Here is a 21,250-nt window from a genome sequence, read left to right as displayed (position 1 = left end):
CATGGACAGGTCATGGGACGTGAATTTTTGTTTACTGCCCATGACCTGTCCATGACTTTTACTAAAAATACCCATGACTAAAACGTAGTCTTACTCATGGGTGTTAGGGAGAGATGGAACATGGAGTAGCATGTATTTGTATGAACTTATCTACTCTCCTGGCAGCTGGAATACAAAAGATCATAGGTTCTGTTTCCTGCATTTTGGCATTTCTCACAAAGAGCCAGACCCTTCAGGCTTTACTCCCAGGGACTTCAAGCAATCTGGGCAAGAATTGCAAAATCTGGCCCCAAAGGGAAGAGGCTGAGCAGTAGAGGCAGTTCTGCATTCACAAAAGAGAGACGGTTTTCTCTTTAAACAAACAAATACTAAAAGATAATGTTATGGGGTTGTAGCCAGGTGAAAGGACCATATTCAATTATTGCAATATAGCTTCTTCTGCAATGGCCAGCCAAACAATCTGCCTGCAGATTTTTGACAGTTGCCACTGAAATATATAATTCAGACTAACAAGATATAACTAGAAAGACCAAGCAAAAGCAATCATGGACAGAGAGATGCTTGTCAGAGACAGGGGCCCCTGCAGAGGGTGCTGCTGCTGATGATGAATTTGGAGACAAGAATTTGTCCAATATCTTATTTACTGTAGAGGCATACAGCCTAAGAGAACAGTTAGTCTCTACTTGGTAACAAGGGTAGAGATCTGATTGTACTGTTGATTTACTGCTGCATATATATGACCTATTTATGTGCTGTTTCTCTTAAGTCCTGTGACTGAGAGTGTGAAGTATACAAGCCAGAGTCAGTGATGCTACTGTCTAACACAGTGAGACTTTGTTCAGAGACAAGACTGATGGTCTATTCCTTCTGTTGGTGTTCTGTGTGAAACGGTGTACACTTCCTTATTTAAACTCTTTCTGCTCTTCTGCGCCTGTTTGCTGGTGGTGTGTTTTATGGAGTGACTCTGCTGATGTCTGTCTCCCCTTTGCCTGAGCTGCCTACCCCGTGGCCCTCTTGCTTAATCCCAGACTGACAGAAATGCTGCCTCATATTACTGATACACTCTTGGACTTGGTGAGGCATGTGGAAAAGACAATTCATTTCACAGCAGGCATGGACCACTTGTCAAGCTGATGACTATCCGTGAATATACAAGCTTTGTGGCATAGACCTTGGACAGGGAGAAGGATGGTGATGCATTCCGTTCTGCAGCATGCAGCAAGATACCAATCTACGTGCAAATGCCATTTCAGAAAATTATATACCGCCTGTAATTTGTTACACAAGCTGAGAGAAGTAATAGATATGATATTAGCTCCTCTCTCTCCCCTAGGTTTTGTGGCTCAGATAATGGGGCCACTCTGGTGCAAGTGGTGCATGAAAGCAGTTGTGTCCTAGTACCTGCTATTGCGTATTTCATGAATTTGATCTTGTAGGAATTCCTTCTTTTTTTAAAAAAAAAAATAAGGCAGAACATGAACAACTGCCACTCCACATCTTGCATGCTGAAATTTCAAGTGAAGTTCACTGGCTTTTGTGTGTTTTGATCTGAAAAATAACCGTTAACTTGAAGTCTTCTGTTAACGTTTGGGTTTGCAAAATCACCCAAAGGAAAACAGAAAAGCGTGTGTGGAAAAAATTGTCCTTGCTTTTGCACAGCTTAAGTTTGATAAGGGACAAGCTGCATATTGTATATTATGCCACACCTGACCATTTATGACCAGTATATGGTGAAATGCCTCAAAGCATCATTTCTCAAACTGGGGTCTGCGGACCCCAAGGGGTCCGCGAAGGTACTCTAAGGGGTCCATGGGTGCCACTAATCAACTCCTCCCCATCCTTCCCTCAAATCTCCCCCCTCCCAGCACCTTCTGCATGCCAGGGAACAGCTGTTCTGCGGCATGCAGGAGTCACTGGGAGGGACGGGGAGGAACAGGAATGGGGCACGCTTGGGGAGGGGGTGGAATCAAGTCTGGGCCACCAGCCTCGCTGATCAACTCCTCCCCATCCCTCCCAGTGCCTCCTGCACACCATGGTACAGCTGTTCCCTGGCATGCAGGAGGTGCTGGGAGGGAGGGGGAAGAGTGGGGATGGGGCACACTCGAGGGAGAGGGCAAGGGTGGAGCAGGGATGGGGCCTTGGGGAAAGGAGTGGAATAAAATATAGGGGTGCAATAAGATAATAAGACAGAAAATATTATATTGCCTTGATATAAATCCATGATACACCCACATCTTGAATATTACATGCAGATGTGGTTGCCCCATCTCAAAAAAGATATATTGGAATTTGAAAAGGTTCAGAAAAGGGCAACAAAAATTATTAGGGGTATGGAACAGCTGCCATATGAGGAGAGATTAATAAGACTGGGACTTTTCAGCTTGGAAAAGAGACGACTAAGGGGGAATATGATAGAGGTCTATAAAATCATGACTGGTGTGGAGAAAGTAAATAAGGAAGTGTTATTTACTCTTCTCATAACACAAGGACTAGGGGTCACCAAATGAAATTAATAGGCAGCAGGTTTAAAATAAACAAAAGGAAGTATTTTTTCACACAACTCATAGTCAGCCCATGGAACTCCTTGCCAGAGGAGACTATAACAGGGTTCAAAAAGAATTAGATACATTCATGGAGGATAGGTCCATCAATGGCTATTAGCCAGGATGGGCAGGTATGGTGTCCCTAGCCGCTATTTGCCAGAAGCTGGGAATGGGTGACAGGGGATGGCTCACTTGATGATTACCTGTTCTGTTCATTCCCTCTGAGACACCTGGCATTGGCCACTGTAGGAAGACAGGATACTGGGCTAGATGGACCTTTGGTCTGACCCAGTATGACCATACTTATGTTCTTATGTGAGGTGGGGGCAGGGCTTAGGGATGAGTGGGGTGTTTGGGGGGTCAACAAAAATGTTTCAATCAAAATGGGGGTCCTCAGGTTGCTAAAGTTTGACAACCACTGCCTTAAAGTATTGTTAGTCCTTTATAGCTATCAACTGAAGTTGTGTCCGGCAAAGACTTCTACATTCAGTGTAGGTCCTGCTAGCTATCCTGCCACAACTGTTATCTTTTTGGATGGGTGGGTGGGTATGATAGCTTCTGTTAAATTTCCCTAGTCCATGTTATAGTGTACAAATATATTTTCTTTGCTTGGAAACTAAATGGCTTTTTCTTGACAAATATAACACAACTGCATGTGCTAATGATATTCAGTTAATCCAAGACATTGTAACCACTCCTCTGTCTAAAAAGGCAGGAATTACTGTTTATATAATCTGTAATTACATGGTACTTGCTTACCATATACCATAGATATCTTGCTGCTACTAGTAACGTACCATAAGATTAAATAATCCACATTTATCATCTGAATAAAGAGCGTGTTGCATGATATTTGTACCTCATAAAACAGAGCATTATTGTAATGTCATTCTTGACCCCTTCCAAAGCTAACTTGCTTTAGTTCAGTCAGAAGGTAGATCTGTAGAATGAAGGAGAAATTATCTGCTGATCTATTTGTTGTGGCTGTTTCTAAAACACTTTAACTGTTCATTTTAAGACCACTGGATTATTGTCAGGGGACTGATATAAAAAGTTTGCCATCTGTTCTACTGCTTGCCTGGAATTTCCTTCAGATTGCATAACATGGCACACTGAATTTATGAAAGGTGACCCTTCCAGTCCTTTTCAAGTGCTTTGAAGAGTTGTTAACAACTTGTATTTCCATACATTTTTGTCATAGTGAGGCACAGAGATACAAATCCAGTTTCATGCTTGCTTTAGCATACAATCCCTTGCTTTGAGCCATTCGGATGATATTTATTCATCAAAAGAGTCTGACTGGCAGGGCTAGCAGCAGTATGCACTGGAAAGCATCAGCAGACCCACAGATAGGCAACTAACTGTATTGTGTAAATGCCAGTAGGAAGACTGTGATTAAACCTGTTTAAAATATATTAATGAGTAGGGCTAGTGAGAACCTTGCAGAATGCAGTTTGGAAAGGGGTTTGCAAAGTGAACCCATGCAGTTTGGTTTGCAGGGATTAGAAGTGAATGAGATTCTTAATATTGCCTTGTGGAATCTAGTTCAAATGAACTTAGTACTCCCGAGAGAACCAACATCCGCCACCTATGCTCCTAGAGCTCAATAGATGTTATTGGAAGAGTGGACTTCCGGGGCTTATTGAGGTTTAGGAGAAGCAGCTGTTACAGCAGTGACAGGGTTCAGATCTGAGGCAGGGAAGTTCCCTTGCCTTCAATACCTCTGTGTTCACAATCACTGCTCACAGCCACCAAACATTTGTAGATGGACTCCGTGTTGTATGAACTTAAGTTGAATTTGACCCAGAATTCTTATTTAGTATTTTTTTGTGGATGAAACAAAACCTTTCACATATTTCTGTTAATGATCTCATCCGCTGACAGCACTGTCACCATAGTCAGGGTGGGTTACATCACTATTTCTGTTGCCCCAGGGGTTGTGTTATAAGTTCAGTTATAAAGTTTCTTCTGGGCTGAAATTTATTATATGCTACACGGTTGTATCCTGACACCATTTTTTTCCATTTTGTTTTTAGTAGAGTTATAAAAATTTGGGTTTAAACAGAACTGCTACATTGTACAGTTTACGACAGGAAGTGAAGAAGACTATCCTATCTAAATAACACTATTGATTTAAAGAAACCATAATTTCTTTATGGGGGAATTGATTTAAAGAAACCATAATTACCAAATTTAACAGCACACATTGTATCAAAACACCATCCTGAACCTCCATTCGGTACTGTCTAAAGGAAAAAGTGCTGTTTGCTGAATCATCACACACCATTCAGCATCCTAGAACTGAATCTTCCTAAGCACCACTCCCAGCGTGGTCAGTTACTCAACATTTTCTCACTACAAATCAGATGTGCTGCAAAATATATTAAAAATAAGCAAAAGATGGTAAATAAATAAATTGGAAAATGGGCCGAGGCCCAGCCACCCATTTGCAGATCTTGTATATGTTTGGAGGTGCTGATTAATACAGTGCTATAACTTAATCAAATGCAAGAAAGGTGACAAGAGAGCAAGAGAGGACAAACAGTTCTGATTACTGATGGTACTAGTGCTAGGCTGACTTTAGTGCTGTCTACCTGCCAAGTTCCCATTGCCAAATATTGAGACTGGTATATTATCTCCCCCTGCTTCCACACACACACACACACACACACTGTCAATGGCTACCCACTTTCTAACTGACTGTAGCCAGATGTCTTTCAGGAAAAAATCAACATGTGTTCACTGTAATTATTTACAAACGGGAAAAGGGGGCTAAATTTGTTAGTTGCTTTTTATAAATTCGACTCTAATATGTGTATGGAGTGTGAAAAGTTATGAACCATGGCTAGAGCCAACTGCTTTTCCCTTAAGAACTTTTCCTTTAGAAAAGGCTGATCATTTTTCTCCCATGAGGAGGAGCACTGTTAGAAAGGGAAATTCAGTATAAGATGAGAAACCAGAGGTCAGGATTCCATTCCAAATAGCTCCCAGCCCTTGACAAGAAAGGAAATGAAAAGGGTTATGAAGAAATGTGATGCTTATGAACAACAATGTAGAATAAACCACGCTCTCTGAAACAGAAGTCATGCATGGATTTTCTCTTAAATTCCTGCATCCTCTCCCTTTCATCTCCTCCTTCACCACCATCCCACCAATCATAGTTTTCTATTGGGGAGCTCATTGTCTGTAGCAAAACCATATTCTCTGTCCTGGGTCAACTCTGAATATCATCTAAATAAACATGGCCATCAAACAAAGAGCTGCAGATGAGTATAATATTGTAGTCTCCATATTGCAGCCATGGCAGGAAGTGAGAGGAAATAATGATAAACAACATCTGAAATCCTTTTTGAATAAGGACTTCAGTACTGGCATAAAAAAATCTTGGCCTATGTTATTTCAGTTCTTAATTTAATCAATGCATATTTCTAAATCACCTATCACCGTACTATCTAGCAGCTTTAGTTCTTTTGGTGTGTTTTTTTCTTTCACACATTTATGAATGTAGTATTTGTGAAAAGTTTGACCTTCTATTTCCTTTGTGGCTTGTACACCTTTTTCATGGCCGGCTTTTGCCAAGGTTATAGCATGATAAACTCAATAGGACTGGTCCTCTGAATCAAAAATCCTTGTCAAACACACTTGAGCCTCAGCAGTTAAGTACTTTTTCTGTTTCACAGGATTTTCAATGGAACAGTGTCTCATTTTTTAAAAACTTTCTTCTGCCATCTTTTTTTTGGGGGGGGTGGGGCGCACTGAGCACTATACAATGAATACAAGGTTATGTTCTGTGTTTGTTTGTTTAACACCCCCCGCAACTTTTCAAAACTTCTCCAATTTGGAAAAACGACAGTGGCAAATGTGTCATTTTTCCTCCTGGCCATTCCGTAGCCTTTCACAGTTGAGGAACTTTTGAAAAGTTAGAATGGGAAAAGTGGGGAAAAAAGAGAAAACTGGTGTGTGTGTGGGGGGGAACATCCTAGACATTGCTAGTTCTGTTACTCTCAATAGCAAAAAGGGGAAGGAGAAATACAGGGAAAACCAAAAATCTGAATTTTTTAAAAAGTTTATGTTTTGAAAACCAAAATATTTTTTTCAACTCAAAATTAAACAAATTTTCTTTGTTTCATTTTTATTCTGAGATTTACCATTGAAAAATAAATAAAATGTCATTTCCCCTGACAAAAATTTTGCTTTTGGCATTTTTTGGCATAAAACTTTTTGACAAGTTCTACAGAATAGATTTTTTTTTTTACAAAACAGCAAAGAGCCTACAAAATTAGAATTTCCCCTGCAGATGCATTTAAACTTCTTCTTAATATTTTGCAAGTTCAAGGTTAGCTACAGTAGCATGCCAAGACTGCATGCCAGTAACTGCCAAGATGTACAGCCTGAGAGAGGTAATCCTTCCTCTCGTCTCTCCTTTACTCTGGTTCTGACCCATCTAGGAACCAAGCTAAAGGCTTTGTTTGGTAGGCTGGAGGTGTGAGTCACTTGAGAGCTATCAAGTTTCAAGGCTTCTCATTGAATAGATACTATTTTCCACTACAGATCATTATGATTCTATCCGGTACCTTCTCTGGGGGAATAAGTGCCTGATCAGACAGGAATGATGAGTCATTAGAATCTAAATAGCCTCATGTCTTGTTTTCTCATGAATGTGAAAGTTCTATCTCCACAATTCAAAGAGTATAAATATGTAATTAAAAACAGGAACAGGTACATCAGTTACAATTAAAGCTGAAGTTTGGTTATTTCCTGCCATGGCCTCTTTGCTGGCAGTATTCTCCTCTACCCCTCCCCGTGATATCCAACATTTGTATGAAAAGGTCCCTTTTTTGGCATTTTGGAAGAAAAGTGTCTAGTGGCAGTGTTTCATAGTACATAAAAACCCCTAAATCCTCTTGCTCAGTTAAATGGGATATTCAACAGAATGGATTACAATCCACCCAGATCATATATTTTTTTTACAAAAGTAATGACTATTACAGCAACATGAGAAAATCACTCACATAACTCAGTGTCAACACATTGGAGAGAGAAGGTGGGTGCATCAAATGCTTCTGTGGAAAATTATTAAAATATATCAAAAACGCAAAGGAAAAAGTATCAATTTGCAAAGTTGTTACTTGGTGTAGCGATCGCTAAACTATATTTTAAACCACTGAACACTGGTAAAATATTTGTCACCCTGCTTAGATGAATATGTAAGCAACGCTGTTCCTGATGTGTGTTATTTCCTTCGTACTATATCTTACCATTTATTCATACAAAAAGCTTGCAGCTCTACCCCCAAGTGAAATGTTAGATTTGATCTCAAATATATGAAATAAAATAATGGGCCAGATCTTCACCTGACGTAAATCAGAGTTTTTCACTGAAGTCAGTAGAGATCAAACAGTTTACACCTGCTGAGGACTGGTGCAATAATCCAAACTCTGCTTTTCCACCCCAGGGAAAATTCTAAAACAAATGGAATTAAACCTATTTACCAAATACATTTGAAAGCACTTCTGTACAGTTTGACTCCAAACAGATATCTTCCAACCTAATGAAAAGATGTGTCTGAAGGAGTAAAATAAAAGTTTATAACTCAAGGTTAGAATAGTTGCAGCAAATCTGTCTTTTACTGCCCAAAGAACTGCTTTGAAGGACCGTAGTATGTTTTAGGAAGGAAATAAGTGGAGTATGGTGTAAATTCTATGTCCAAGACACTTCACTTGTCATCTCACTTGCAAAACAAGACTGTTCTGAAGTTTTTATGTTTGTTTCAGCAGTTAGGAGAAGTTTCTGCAAATCAATTAGAAGAGTTTGAAATGAGCTTATCTGGGATAATTAACCTTGAAAAGATTTTGGCCACATTTTATTAGGTCCTGAATTTTAAGATGATTTATTTTACAAACACATCTTGAAAGGAAGATATCAATGTATGTGAATGGCTGACGTGGAACCATTTGCTTCAAAGGTGGCATGTTTAAGTGGCAAAATAAACTTGAATCTTGATATTCTTCTCCATGACTTTTTCAGCAAACTCTTCCCCCCCCCCACCCGCAACTTGTTAAGGTGGGATTTTTTGAGGCTTGAAGCCTTTAGATCAGAGAGTTTTATCTAACAAGCTGACCTTGTGTTACAGTGTCTGCTTTTATCCTTAAACATTTCAGAGAAGATTGAGCTTCACCACCTGTTTAAAACAAAAAATAAATAAATCCCTGTGCCAAATGTGTTGTATGTGTGTTTTCTACAGTGCTGTTTTGCTGGTTTTGATTCAGGTTTAACGTTAAAATAACCATTCAGAAATCCTAGCTGAACCGTTATTTTGAATGTAACTTCTACTTTCTCCAGTCTTGTAACAGTAAATACTATTATTTTAAATACATTTCCCCTACATTTCCTTTAAAAAACATAGATGGAGAGTCATTCATTTCCCACAAGCATGCTTCATTTGGAAAGCTAATGGTTTCACCCATATACTTGTACAAATATTCTGAATTCCTATTCTACATATAAAATGTGTATAAATGCTCAGTTGAGTGCATTTATATGAAACAGAACATATATTTAAATGTATATTTCAAATAACATTGAAATGCTTTAAATATATATTATTTTCTTACCTACGGAATATGGTAAATGTTATGCAAAGTCTGCAGAAGGCATACCATGTATTTTGTATACTGTGCACATAATATATTTGATTAAATGTACAAGAAAATTCTGGCTCACAAAGGAGCATAGTACTAAAAAAACCAAGTGCAGATGTTAGTACAGACAACTGTGCTAATCACCACCCAAATTCTGGCTGCCAGTGGCAACAATGTTATCCGTGTGCATATATTGGTGAAGGTATGGTGTTGGTATACTCTCAGTATCTGCAGATTCAGCCATGTCTCCTCTTTTCCTACCCCTCCCTGTTGCATGAAAAAAGCACTGAAGTGGAAAGGAATTTTTGAAATAGTTCAGCATTTGAACTCTGGACTTGGATTTTACACGTGTATAACACATAGGGTGCCCAGATGTCCCAATATTAAGGACTTTACACATGTATAACACCAAAGGTTGCCAGCTTTCTAATGGCACAAAACTGAACACCCCTGTCCCACACCTTCCCTGAGCCCCACCCATGCTCCGCCCCTTCTCCAAGGCCCTAGCCCCGCTCGCTCCTCTCTCCGTCGCTCGCTCTCCCCCACCCTCAGTCACTTTCACCAGGCTGGGGTAGGGGGTTGGGGTGCAGGAGAGGATGCGGGTGTGACGTTGCACTCTATATGATTTTATTAAAAGATGCGGATGAGTGTGAATATAATGTAATTAAAATATGTTTCATGCAAAAGGTCTCTTATAAGGTATCATTACAAAGCTTATAATCTACTGAGTGTGGTCATCCTATTTGTATAAATGTACCACTCTTGTATCTGGGACTAGACATATGAAATATAACTCTGAGGGCCTATTGTAATTATGCAAAGTGTGGGCCATTAATGGTGGTTTGGAATCTTGATGGCTCCCATCAGCCAGGACGATGGACTGGGATGACTCTGTTTGCAGGCAGGCCTTCCTGTGAGTCAGGCTGGGGGGAATGGAGGCTTGGAGTCTCACAGGAAATGTGACCATGTCACCTGGTGCTGAAATCCATCTTAAACCTGGGGCTTTTCCATTTAGAAAGGGGGTTGGGGACCCAGAGAGACAAAATATTCCCGCCTTGTGCCAAAGCCATATAAGGGGGTAGAACAGAACGAAGGGGGCTGCAGTCATGAGAAATCCCCTAGCTACCACCTGAGCAGGAACAAGGGCCATACCAGGGGAAAGGATTGTGCCCAGACTAGGAAGGTGTCCAGTCTGTGAAAGAAACGTATTGAAACATCTCTGAGGGTGAGATTTTATCTGTATTCAGTTTTCTCACTGTATTAGGCATAGACTTGCGGGTTTTATTTTATTTTGCTTGGTAATTCACTTTGTTCTTTCTGTCATTACTTGAAACCACTTAAATCCTACTTTCTGTATTTAATAAAATCACTTTTTACTTATTAATTAACCCAGAGCATGTATTAATACCTGGGGGGCGGGGGCAAACAGCTGTGTATATCTCTCTATCAGTGTTATAGAGGGTGAACAATTTATGAGTTTACCCTATATAAGCGTTATACAGGGTAAAACGGATTTACTTGGAGTTCAGACCCCATTGGGCATCTGAGTGTTAAAGACAGGAAAACTTCTTAAGCTGCTTTCAGTTTAAGCCTACAGCTGTTAGGGGACGTGGTTCAGAACTGGGTCTGGGTTTGCAGCAGGCTGGCGGGTCTCGCTCAAACCAGGCCTGGGCCAGGGGGTTGGGGCATGTGGGGGGGGTGAGGGCCAGAGCCCCTCCCGCACCCCAACCCCCTGCCCCAGCCCGGAGCCCTGTCCTGCACCCCAGAGCCCTCACCCCCCCATCACCCCTAGCAGGAGCCCTCACCCCAACTCCCTGCCCCAGCCCGGAGCCCCCTTCTACACTCCAAACCTGTCATCCCGCCCCATCCCCAGCTGGAGCCCTCACTCCCCTGCCCCCCAACCCCCCTTCCCCAGCCTGGAGCCTCCTCCTGGATCACAAACCCCTCATCCCTGGCCTCACCCCTAGCAGGAGTCCTCACCCTCCCCACACACCCCAACGCCCTGCCCCAGCCCAGAGAACCCTCCTGTATCCCAAACCCCACACCCCAGCCACAGCCCAGATCCCATACCCCCTCCCGCACTCCAAACCCCTCAGCCCCAGCTGGAGCCCTCACCCATTCCTGCACCCCTGCCCTGAGCCCGGTGAAAGTGAGTGAGGGTGGAGAAGAGTGAGGGATGAAGGGAGGGGGATGGAACGAGCAGGGGGCAGGCCTCAGAGAAGGGGCAGGGCCAGGGGTTTGGTTTCTTGTGATTAGAAAGCTGGCAACCCTACTCTGTGTGCAAAGGGACCTGATCCGAAGCCCATGGAAGTCAGTGCAAGTCTTTCAGTTGATTTCAGTGGAGTTTTGATCAGGCCCCAACTGGTCATGTTGTGGTTTCTCCATCACGGCGGAATCCCTAGAACAGGTACAGTCAGCATTGCCAGTTCCATGCCAGCCCTCCAACAGCACCTAGGGTTCAAGTAGGCTGAGGATGGGTGATGGCCAGAAGTTAGTGCCACCCTGATTCTGGCTCTGACTCATGCCAGGGATGAATTGGTGGCCCCAGAATCTGCCGGGACCAGGGCAGAAATAGTCTGAGAATCCAGGAGCTTCAGCTGTCTCTTTTACAGCTTCCCCTCTCCGCTGCCTGCAGCGGTTGTTGCCTGGATTTGAATGAAATGATCAGTAGAGGGTGTGTACTCTCCCACCGATTAAATAAGGAATATAAAAGGGAGAAACAAAAAAGATCATTTCAACAGCACACAGCAAGATGGTACAGTGGGAATGAATATCTGCTATTACATCTCTGCTACCACAGCTGCTTATTTTTTAATATAAAATCACACAGCTGACATCAGGCCTTCATAGCTGGTGTATCTCAGGCCATTGGGGTATAGGGGCAGATTTTTCTCCATTTCCATTTTTTTTTTGGAAATTCTCATGCCATTTTCCTTCTAATTTGTGTGCTGCTAGAACACAACTAATAAACCTGCAGTGAGCTGTACGCTCAACTGGCAACCCAGCCTCTGCCCAGTGGAAGCCTCTTTCATGCCAAACCTTTCACTGTATTGTCACTGCTGGCAGATGATTACTTTTCCAGCTTGCTAACCAGAGCTCTTTGTCTTAGCGGGGCTTTGAACATATGGTTTTACTCAACACTGGTTAAATGATAAATGGGCATTTTCTTTACAAGGTAATCTGATTTTTGCATGTGTAAAGTGATGCTGTTTGTTTAGATTTTCTTTTAAAATGTGCTTCAAGATCAAAGTATGTGTGCCAATATATTTTTAAAATAAATACACTTCCAATTGGCCCAATAACCACATTAACTATTGTTCCCAAGCCTAATACCTCCTCTTTAATCCACTGGCCATTAACCTGTCCTCTTGGGAAAGAGATGAACCTTGGTATGTGCATTGGAAGTCAATGATTTCAGGCACACTCAGGCTAGCAGCCAGAGTGAAGTCTAGAGCTCAAGTCTCTTCAGTGACATCTTCCTTTTTACAGCCCCATCACTTATCATCTGATGTCAGGTGCTGCACAAGGGGAGAGTGGTCTCTAATATAACCAGACCCAATCCAGTTAGGGCTTGGTAGGTCATAAAACCAACTCTTGTATAGCACTGAATTATGAATACACATGTACAGTAGGTGCAGAGTCAAGTATCACCATGTGGAGGCACTTGACATGCTGTATATTTTATTCTGGGATTATGTTATATGAATTTCATCTAATGCTCCAATCCAGCTCTTGTCATTTTCAGAGCTACAAGATCAAGAGAAAGACAATTACACTTTGCTATAGAGTCCTTCAGACCACGGCTGCCCTGAGGATTCAGGGGGCCTGGGGTAGGGCCGGGTCTTCAGCAGCAATTCAGCGGTGGGTCCCTCTCAGAGGGAAGGACCCACCGCCGAATGCCGCTGAAGACTGAAGCGTCGGCGGTAGAGCAGCCTAAGTGACGCCGATCGCAGCTTTTTTTAATCCCCAATGCTTGCGGCACTTGTACTCACCGAGCAGTGTTCCGGGTCTTCGGCGGCAGGTCCTTCAGTGCAGCGGAAGACTCGGAGCGAGTGAAGGACCCGCCGCGGAAGTGCCGCCGAAAACCCAGAGCGGCTCATGGAGCCCCTGCAGAGCCCAGGGCCTGGGGCAAATTGCCCCACTTGCCCCACCCCCACCCCCACCCCCGGGCGGCCCTGCTTCAGACAAATGTCAGAATAATGCTTCTCTGCCTATATTTGTGAATAGATTATAACATTCTCAGTCCTGTTAAATGAACTTCTTGGTAATTGGAATAGAAGACGACACTGTTTTATATATTTATTTTTAATAAGGGTGGTTTTGGTGAACTAACAAAATTAAAAAGACCTTCTATAAAAGCAATGACAGGAGTATTTCAAAATGAAATTCTACATTCATTATCTATGTTACTGTCACCTGGAGCCATAAAAACTTTTATTGTTGAAAGTACAAGTGTCATGAGGTGGAAAGAATTTTTCCTACGATGTTCTTGTTGATAGCATTGTACAGCCAGGTAACTTCTTCCATTTAAGGGGTTTGTGTTTTCACTCAAGGATAACTAAATGATACAGCGAATGCAGTGGGAGTGACTTAAGAGATGTAGATGGCGAGAATTGCCAAGTACATTATTGTCATGTATTAAATATGCCATTTTAGTTGTCAGATTACACCTTTTCCCACTGGCATTCTAAGTATCTTCAAATAAAATATCTTTGTTGAACACCTGCCATAAGCTTGCAAACAGACAAGTTCCTGTAAATGCCAGGCATTCAAATAAATGCCATAAAACATTACAAACAACATGTACACAGACAAAACCCATGTAAATCCACATCTTGCAATAGCTTCGAAGGAAACCTGGACAATAATATCTGGGCGTCTGAAGTATGTGCACTGTGAATGGAATCTTTCAGACTCTTTTACATGTGTATAACACCTTTTTGCAATAATACTTCAGCTGAACTCTTTACTCAGTCGGATTTGTGACTGCTTTTAGGTATCACCTATTATTTGAGTCATCCCTCTACAGTATCCTGGAAATCACAATTTAAGCTGTTTATTTTGGTCCTAATTCCTCAATGTACTTAAATATGTGCCAAAATGTAACTCTGAACATGTGAGTAGTCTGACTAAAGTCCGTGCATGAACTCACATGCATAAAATGAGGCACATGTTTAATGTACTTTGCTGAATCAGGGCCTTAGAAAGGAGACTATTTCCAAGACAGAATATTTCATTCTTTTTACTTACCTGTATATCTCATGTGTTGGTATGTCTTCAGTGAAACAAAGGGTGCTGAAAAGTGGGAATCTGTGTAGTCTAATGGCTAGAGCACTGACCTGGGACTCAGGAAATGTTGGTTTTATTACTGGCCTGCTGGTTGACCTGGGGCAAGTGAGTTCACCTCCCCATCCCTCAGTTTTGCCAGCTGTAAAATGGGGACAGTGATCCTGACCTCCTTTGGAAGCTACTGATGAAAAGTGCTATATAAGAGCTAGCTATTGTTATTTAATTATTTATTAAATGGCTTAGTTATTAACACTACTCAAAGCTGATATCCTACAATTTCCTTGAATTTGGTGAATAATGCAGGAAGCTTATGTTGGGTGACTGGTGTCTATGCATGCCTGTTGAAAGTGAATGAAAGAGGAAAAAGCCAAAATCTGCAATCCTTACAAAGGCAAACTGCCACTGTTGTTTGAGAACCAATACTGGGCCTAATTCTATCCTTGGATCAGCTGATGAAAATCCCAGGTAACTCCACTGAAACCGTTCAAGTGTGAATCTAGAGCAACCAGTGGAACAGAGAACACCATTTGGTTTTGTCTTCTGTAAATGGAATTGAATTTTTGGAAATTGTCCCAGGTCAACTAAAAAGCTGGCCCACAATGTGCACTTCTCCATCAGTTTGTATACGAATGTTTGTATGTATATGTACACCCACACACCACATGAGATTTAGCCTTTTTATTTCTATACTATTCACCTGTACTTACTTTAGGTTTTGTTTATACTTGTTCTTGTTTTACATAGAGCTGTTTGTTATAACTTATAAAATCCTGAACAACAGAGTTTGATAAATTTCATCTGAACATTTTAGAGGCAGCTAGTATCTTGTGTTTCTAGCTTTAGTCCTTTGGATAGGTTTGCAAAAGAGCCTTCCAAACTCTTCCCACAAATTGAGGATTAAGTGGTTCAGGAAATTGTAGGTCTGGAAAATTCTTCCTTGATTAAGTGAATAGACGGTTATTACTACCATCAGAAAACTGGCTTACAGACAGTATAAGCCACTGCTTGCCAACTTTCTGTGGAAGCCCCTTCAGGGATAAGTTAAATTTGTATGTGCTACGTACTTTAAGTATTAGTGGCAATGATAACATATCAACAGTGGTTCAGCCTCTGAATCTCTGGGATGCTTTGAACTGTCTTTGTGTTTCTTTCCAAGTTGTTCTGAAGCATGATGGGAGTTCTCATTAGAATGACCTTTGTTCAGAACCTTCCTGGTTTCCAGTTATCTTCACCCTTCCCTCCCTGTTTCCACTGTTATCTAAAGGAAAAATGTACCACTGGCAAACAAATGGAAATATGCATTATGGCTACTAACTACCTGGATCGATTTATTTATTTACTTAAATATTCTAACAATTAAATGTTTCCCTTGTATTTTTGTACCTGGCCTGAGTATTAGTTGTGATGTTAACGTTTACAAATGTGAACTGGAAGAGAGGGTGTGCAAGTGTATGAGGACATTGGAGTTACACCAGGAATTAATTTAGTGCAAGGTGTTAAAAGGTAATCCTGATACATGAATGTGACTTTCAAGATTGTATATATCACCTTCAGCATATTAGGGGTGTGGTTGTGGGTATATAGATCTAGACAAGAATATGACAAAAGGCACGTACGTGTTACCTATTTTAAATGTCTGAATAAGCCAGAGGGAAAATGCTTCTCAAGAGAGTTACATTTAAGAAGCAGACAGCAATAACTCTGAACTAATAAAAATGCATTTTAGTGACCATTGTCTGGTAGGATTTCTGCTTAACCTAAGAAGACATATGGCAGAATACAATTCATGTTGAAAATCTATTTGCAATAGGAAATGTGAAAAGTTTAGATTTTAAGTGACTAAAAAAGCACATGAAGAAAAGGTGAGGAAAGAAAAAATTAGTTTTTTATAAGCAGAGAGAATTAATTTTTTCTATCAGTTCACAAAAGTGAACATTGTAAAAGATGTTTGGGTGTGTTTTGTCTGTCTCTGTGAACCTCTGAAAACCAGGTCACCTGCAGTTAAGGACCTAAATATAGATTTGAGAGCTGAATAGTAGACATCCAGGTTTTAGAATATTACCAGCATTTGAAACTATGAAACTGCAAGCTGTGTTTTAAAAGAAAACAAAGGCAAATGAATCCTCTAATCCAGCCCACGGGAATGTAGGATGTTTCCTAGAATATATTTTCTGGTGTTTTCTCCAGCATAGTTTTAAATTTTTTAATTAATGAGTTTTCTATAATTGCAGCAAGGGATTACCTCATGATATTTAGTGATAACTACTACTACCCAGGCAGATTGTGGTTTTTTTTAAATAGCCTCTCTAGTCACTGCACAGTGCAACATGTAAAACTGTATATCTGACAAACTCAGTTATACGGTGCAAGCATTTAGTTAAAAGGGGTCAGGAAAAGATTGTTAGTGAAGATGCATGAGCGGGTTATGATGTGGACTGGCACTCAGGAGATCTGGGTTAAATTCCTTGCTCTGCCACAGATTTCCTGTGTGGCCTTGGATAACTCATTTAATCTCTTTGTGCCTCACTTCCCTGTGACAGAAGTGAAGTTGTGCTATAATACTTCATGTTGACTAGAGTTGACTGAAAAACAGATTTTCTGTCCCGTAGGAAAATGAGAGGGTTCCAGATTTTTTGTTGTTGTTCTGAAGTGTCAAACCTTGGATTTCCTGTGAAGGGAAATATCCTGATTTGGGTGCCATCACCTATCTCAGGTATCATTGTCCCTCTATGCTGTTCCTTCTTCCCGTGTTGCATCCAGATAACAGAGAGGGGGAAGAGAGACACCCCTCCTCCCCAAACAGGAGATGGGAGGGTGAGGAGGGGGAAGGGAAATCCATGTGCCTGAGACAGGAAGGAACACATTCACTATCACCATTGCTGCTACCACCACTCTTCCCATCATAACTTTCATCAAAGTTGACATGTTCCTGCAAAACAGCATTTTCCGATGGAAAACGATCTGGTTGGAAATTTTTTTCAACCAGCTCTAATGTTGACCTGGTTGTTGGGATGTTTACTGTTTGGATATATTGGTTTAGCTTCACAGGAGACAGAAAGGAAAAGCAAGCAGAAAGGAAACAATGGCTCAAGATAAACCATCCCTCAGTAAACACTAAGGGTTCTTAAGAGACAATGTCCAAACTATTAACTGTGAAGTATCTACCTCCTGGCTCCAGCCAGCTTACAGAACCAATTTTGACAAGCAGGGCCAAAGCCTGGGAATTGACAAGCAAAACGATAACAGTTTAGAAAGAGACTCCCTTTCAAGAGGGGATAGCTGTTTAGAGAGTTGTTTGGGGAAGGCAGACTGAGATGGGCACCTGCTGGGTGTCTGAAGATGCTTAGGCTACCATCAGCGGAGAGTAAGCCTGGAGGTAAAATAGATATGCATGCAGGTTTTACAATCTCTCTTCTTTAAATATTTTGGTTTTGAGAAGGCCATCTGATCACGATATATGCCACTGGTCACAGACTCCTGAAGGAAAGAACCATAAGTGCCAAATTCAGTCAGATCCATTGAGTAAGCATGGTTGAGTGCTGTAGTCCAGGGCCCAGTCTAATAAGGCTTGTCTGCACAGAGACACTAAGGAAAGTTAAGATGCATCAACTAAAACTCTGAAGTGAAAATGTGTGTTAAATCCCTGTGTTAACACTCCTATTCAGGAGTAAAGTGGCCTGAGTATGTTGTAGCTTAATCCTAGGAGAGTATCCACTCGGGTTTGATGTATTTTAACTGCAGAGTACAGTAGAACTTCAGGGTTATGAACACCTCATGAATGGAGGGTGTTCATAACTCTGAAAGGCTCGTAACTCTGAACAAAATGTTATGGTTGTTCTTTCAAAAGTTTACAACTGACCATTGATTTAATATAGCTTTGAAACTTTACCATGCAGAAGAAAAATGCTGCTTTCCCTTTATTTTTTTAGTAGTTTACATTATAGACAGTACTATACTCTGTTTGCTCTGTGTGTGTGTGTGTGTGTGTGTGCGCGTGCGCTGTCTGGTTCCAAATGAGGGGTGTGGTTAACTGGTCAATTCATAACACTGGTGTTCATAACTCTGAGGTTCTACTGTAATTTCACAGCTTCAGTTAATTTGTCTTAACTCTCCTGAGTGCCCCCATGTAGACATACCCTCATTGGAGAATTGCAGAATTCCACCTCAATATAGGCACCAGGCTTGGACCTTACTCGGGAAGGGAGCGGCTCTCAGAGAGACTAGAAAGGTGACAGAGATGTAGCTAGCCTTGCAGCTACACCTCTGTCAAATACTTGTCTCTCTCACCATTCAGCCATCTTGTTCATTAAAATTGCAAATGCTTCAGAGCAAAAATTGTCTCTTAGGCTATGTCTACACTGCTCACCTTACAACGGCATGGCTGTGCCACTGCAGCCGCACTGTTGCAAGGTGAGCAGTGTAGCCACTCTTTTATCACCAGGAAAGAGCTCTCCCGGCGACAAAATAAAACCACCCCCAACGAGAGGTGGTAGCTTTGTTGACGGGAGAGTCTCCCAATGATGAAGCACTCTCCACACCGGTGCTTTTCATTATCCCTGAACAACAAAAGTTTTAATGAGGAAAGTGTAGTGTAGACAAAGCCTTATTGTGTGTTTTACAAAAAGAAGGTGTGGTCTCATCCCTGAAGAGCTGACAGCTGAAAAGACAAAAGAGGCAGACTAATGAAGAGGGGGGGGAAACAACACATGAGGAAAGTAGCAAAGATGGTGATTGGCTGCATTTTGATAATGTCTGCTTTACTCAGCCTTTCTGAGTTTCACCCAAAACTGAAAACGGCCTTCACTGTACAATGAGTTTCAATCTATTTTTTTGGCACTATGAAAATCTGTTCCTTGAAATGATTCCTCATTTGTTCAGAGCTCATTCTGATTGCTCTCATCAAACTTTTTTGCCATTTATTCTGTTGTTAATTTACTGTTAGAAGTTGGCGATAGGATTATTTTATCTTTAAAACTCTGGCAATATCTAGTTAAATCGGACATTTGTTAAATCTTTTTAGAAATGACTTTTTTTTTCTTCTTTATTGTAGGTTTCATATATACTGGAGAAGTTGTGCATCGAATGCTAACAGCTACACAATACATTGCACCCTTGATGGCAAATTTTGACCCCAGTGTGTCAAGAAATTCAACAGTGAGATACTTTGATAATGGTATGTGATAATCTTACATAAATGAATTTGTCTATCCCTTGGCTATTTATATTTTCCTAAATAGCTTTTAAAAAAAAAAGATGAAGGCTACTTAAAATATTGTATGCGGCTAATAGGCCATCTAAAGAATGTGGTTAAATATTTGTAAAATGGATTCTAAAACATGGTTAGACATTCATGAATGGATTGTATTAAACGGTTTGAAAACCCCACACAGATGGTAGAACATGTAACACCACTTCTAGGGTATGTCTACACTACAAGAGTAGTTTGATTCAACTTAATTCAAATTTGTGGAATCGACCTTACGAAGTCGAATTTGTGTATCCACACTAAGGACACTAATTCGACTTTGTGAGTCCACACTAACGGGGCCAGCATCGACTTTGGAAGCGGTGCACTGTGGGAAGCTATCCCACAGTTCCTGCACTCCCCGCTGCCCATTTGAATTCTGGGATTTCCCCCCAATGCATGCTGGGGGGAAAACTGTGTCGAGGGTGGTCTTGGGTAACTGTCAGAATTCAACAGTCCCTCCCGCCGACGGGAAATCAGTTCGCGCACTTTTTCTGGTCAGTGACAGCGCGGACGCCACAGCACTGCAGTGCGACCATGGAGCCCGCTGCGATCATCGCTGCACTTATGGCCGTTGTCAACTCCTCGCACCTTATCGTCCACCTCTTCCACAGTCAGATGCTGAGAAATCGGGCGAGGAGGCTCCGGCAGCGCGGTGAGGACATGAAGTCAGAGAGTGGCTCAGACCTCTCACAAAGCAGGGTACGCCGCGCCGTGGAGATCATGGTGGCAATGGGTCATGTTCATGCTATGGGACGGCGATTCTGGGCCCGGGAAACAAGCACGGACTGGTGGGACCGCATAGTGCTGCAGGTCTGGGATGAATCACAGTGGCTGCAAAACTTCAGGATGCGTAAGGGCACTTTCCTTGAACTGTGTGACTTGCTGTCCCCTGCCCTGAAGCGCAAGGACACCAGGATGCAAGCAGCCCTGACTGTGCAGAAGCGAGTGGCCATAGCCCTGTGGAAACTTGCAACGCCAGACAGCTACCGGTCAGTAGCGAACCACTTTGGCGTGGGCAAATCTACCGTGGGGGTAGCTGTGATGCAAGTTGCCAACGCAATCGTGGAGCTCCTGCTCTCAAAGGTAGTGACCCTGGGAAACATCCAGGTCGTCATAGATGGCTTCGCCGCGATGGGATTCCCAAACTGCGGTGGGGCTATAGATGGGACTCACAATCCCTATCCTGGTACCGGCCCACCAGGCCAGCCAGTATATTAACCGAAAGGGCTACTTTTCAATGGTGCTGCAAGCACTGGTGGACCACAGGGGACGCTTTACCAACATTAACGTCGGATGGCCGGGCAAGGTTCATGTCACGCATGTGTTCAGGAACTCTGGTCTGTTTAAACGCCTGCAGGAAGGTAGTTTCTTCCCGGACTACAAAATAAATTTTGGGAATGTGCAGATGCCTACAGTGATCCTCGGGGACCCAGCCTACCCGCTAATGCCCTGGCTCATGAAGCCCTATACTGGCGCCTTGGACACTGACAAGGAGCTCTTCAACTACCGGCTGAGCAAGTGCAGAATGG

At 42.0% G+C, this 21,250-nt stretch overlaps 1 protein-coding gene across 5 annotated transcripts in view; it reads left to right on the top strand.

Annotated features, from left to right (window-relative positions):
* PLXDC2 (plexin domain containing 2) overlaps positions 1-21,250 on the top strand; it is a 403,152-nt gene that overhangs the window by 271,973 nt on the left and 109,929 nt on the right. For all 5 annotated transcript variants that reach the window (XM_039526378.1, XM_039526380.1, XM_039526382.1 and 2 more), the window contains exon 5: positions 19,524-19,646. In XM_039526378.1, the coding sequence (XP_039382312.1) occupies positions 19,524-19,646 (123 nt within the window). The remainder of the gene's footprint in view (positions 1-19,523; positions 19,647-21,250) is intronic.

This window comes from Mauremys reevesii, linkage group 2 (genome assembly GCF_016161935.1).
Source record: "Mauremys reevesii isolate NIE-2019 linkage group 2, ASM1616193v1, whole genome shotgun sequence".
NCBI lineage: Eukaryota > Metazoa > Chordata > Testudines > Geoemydidae > Mauremys > Mauremys reevesii.
The sequence above is the reverse complement of the archived record's forward strand: the minus strand, read 5'-3'. Positions and strand labels throughout refer to the sequence as shown.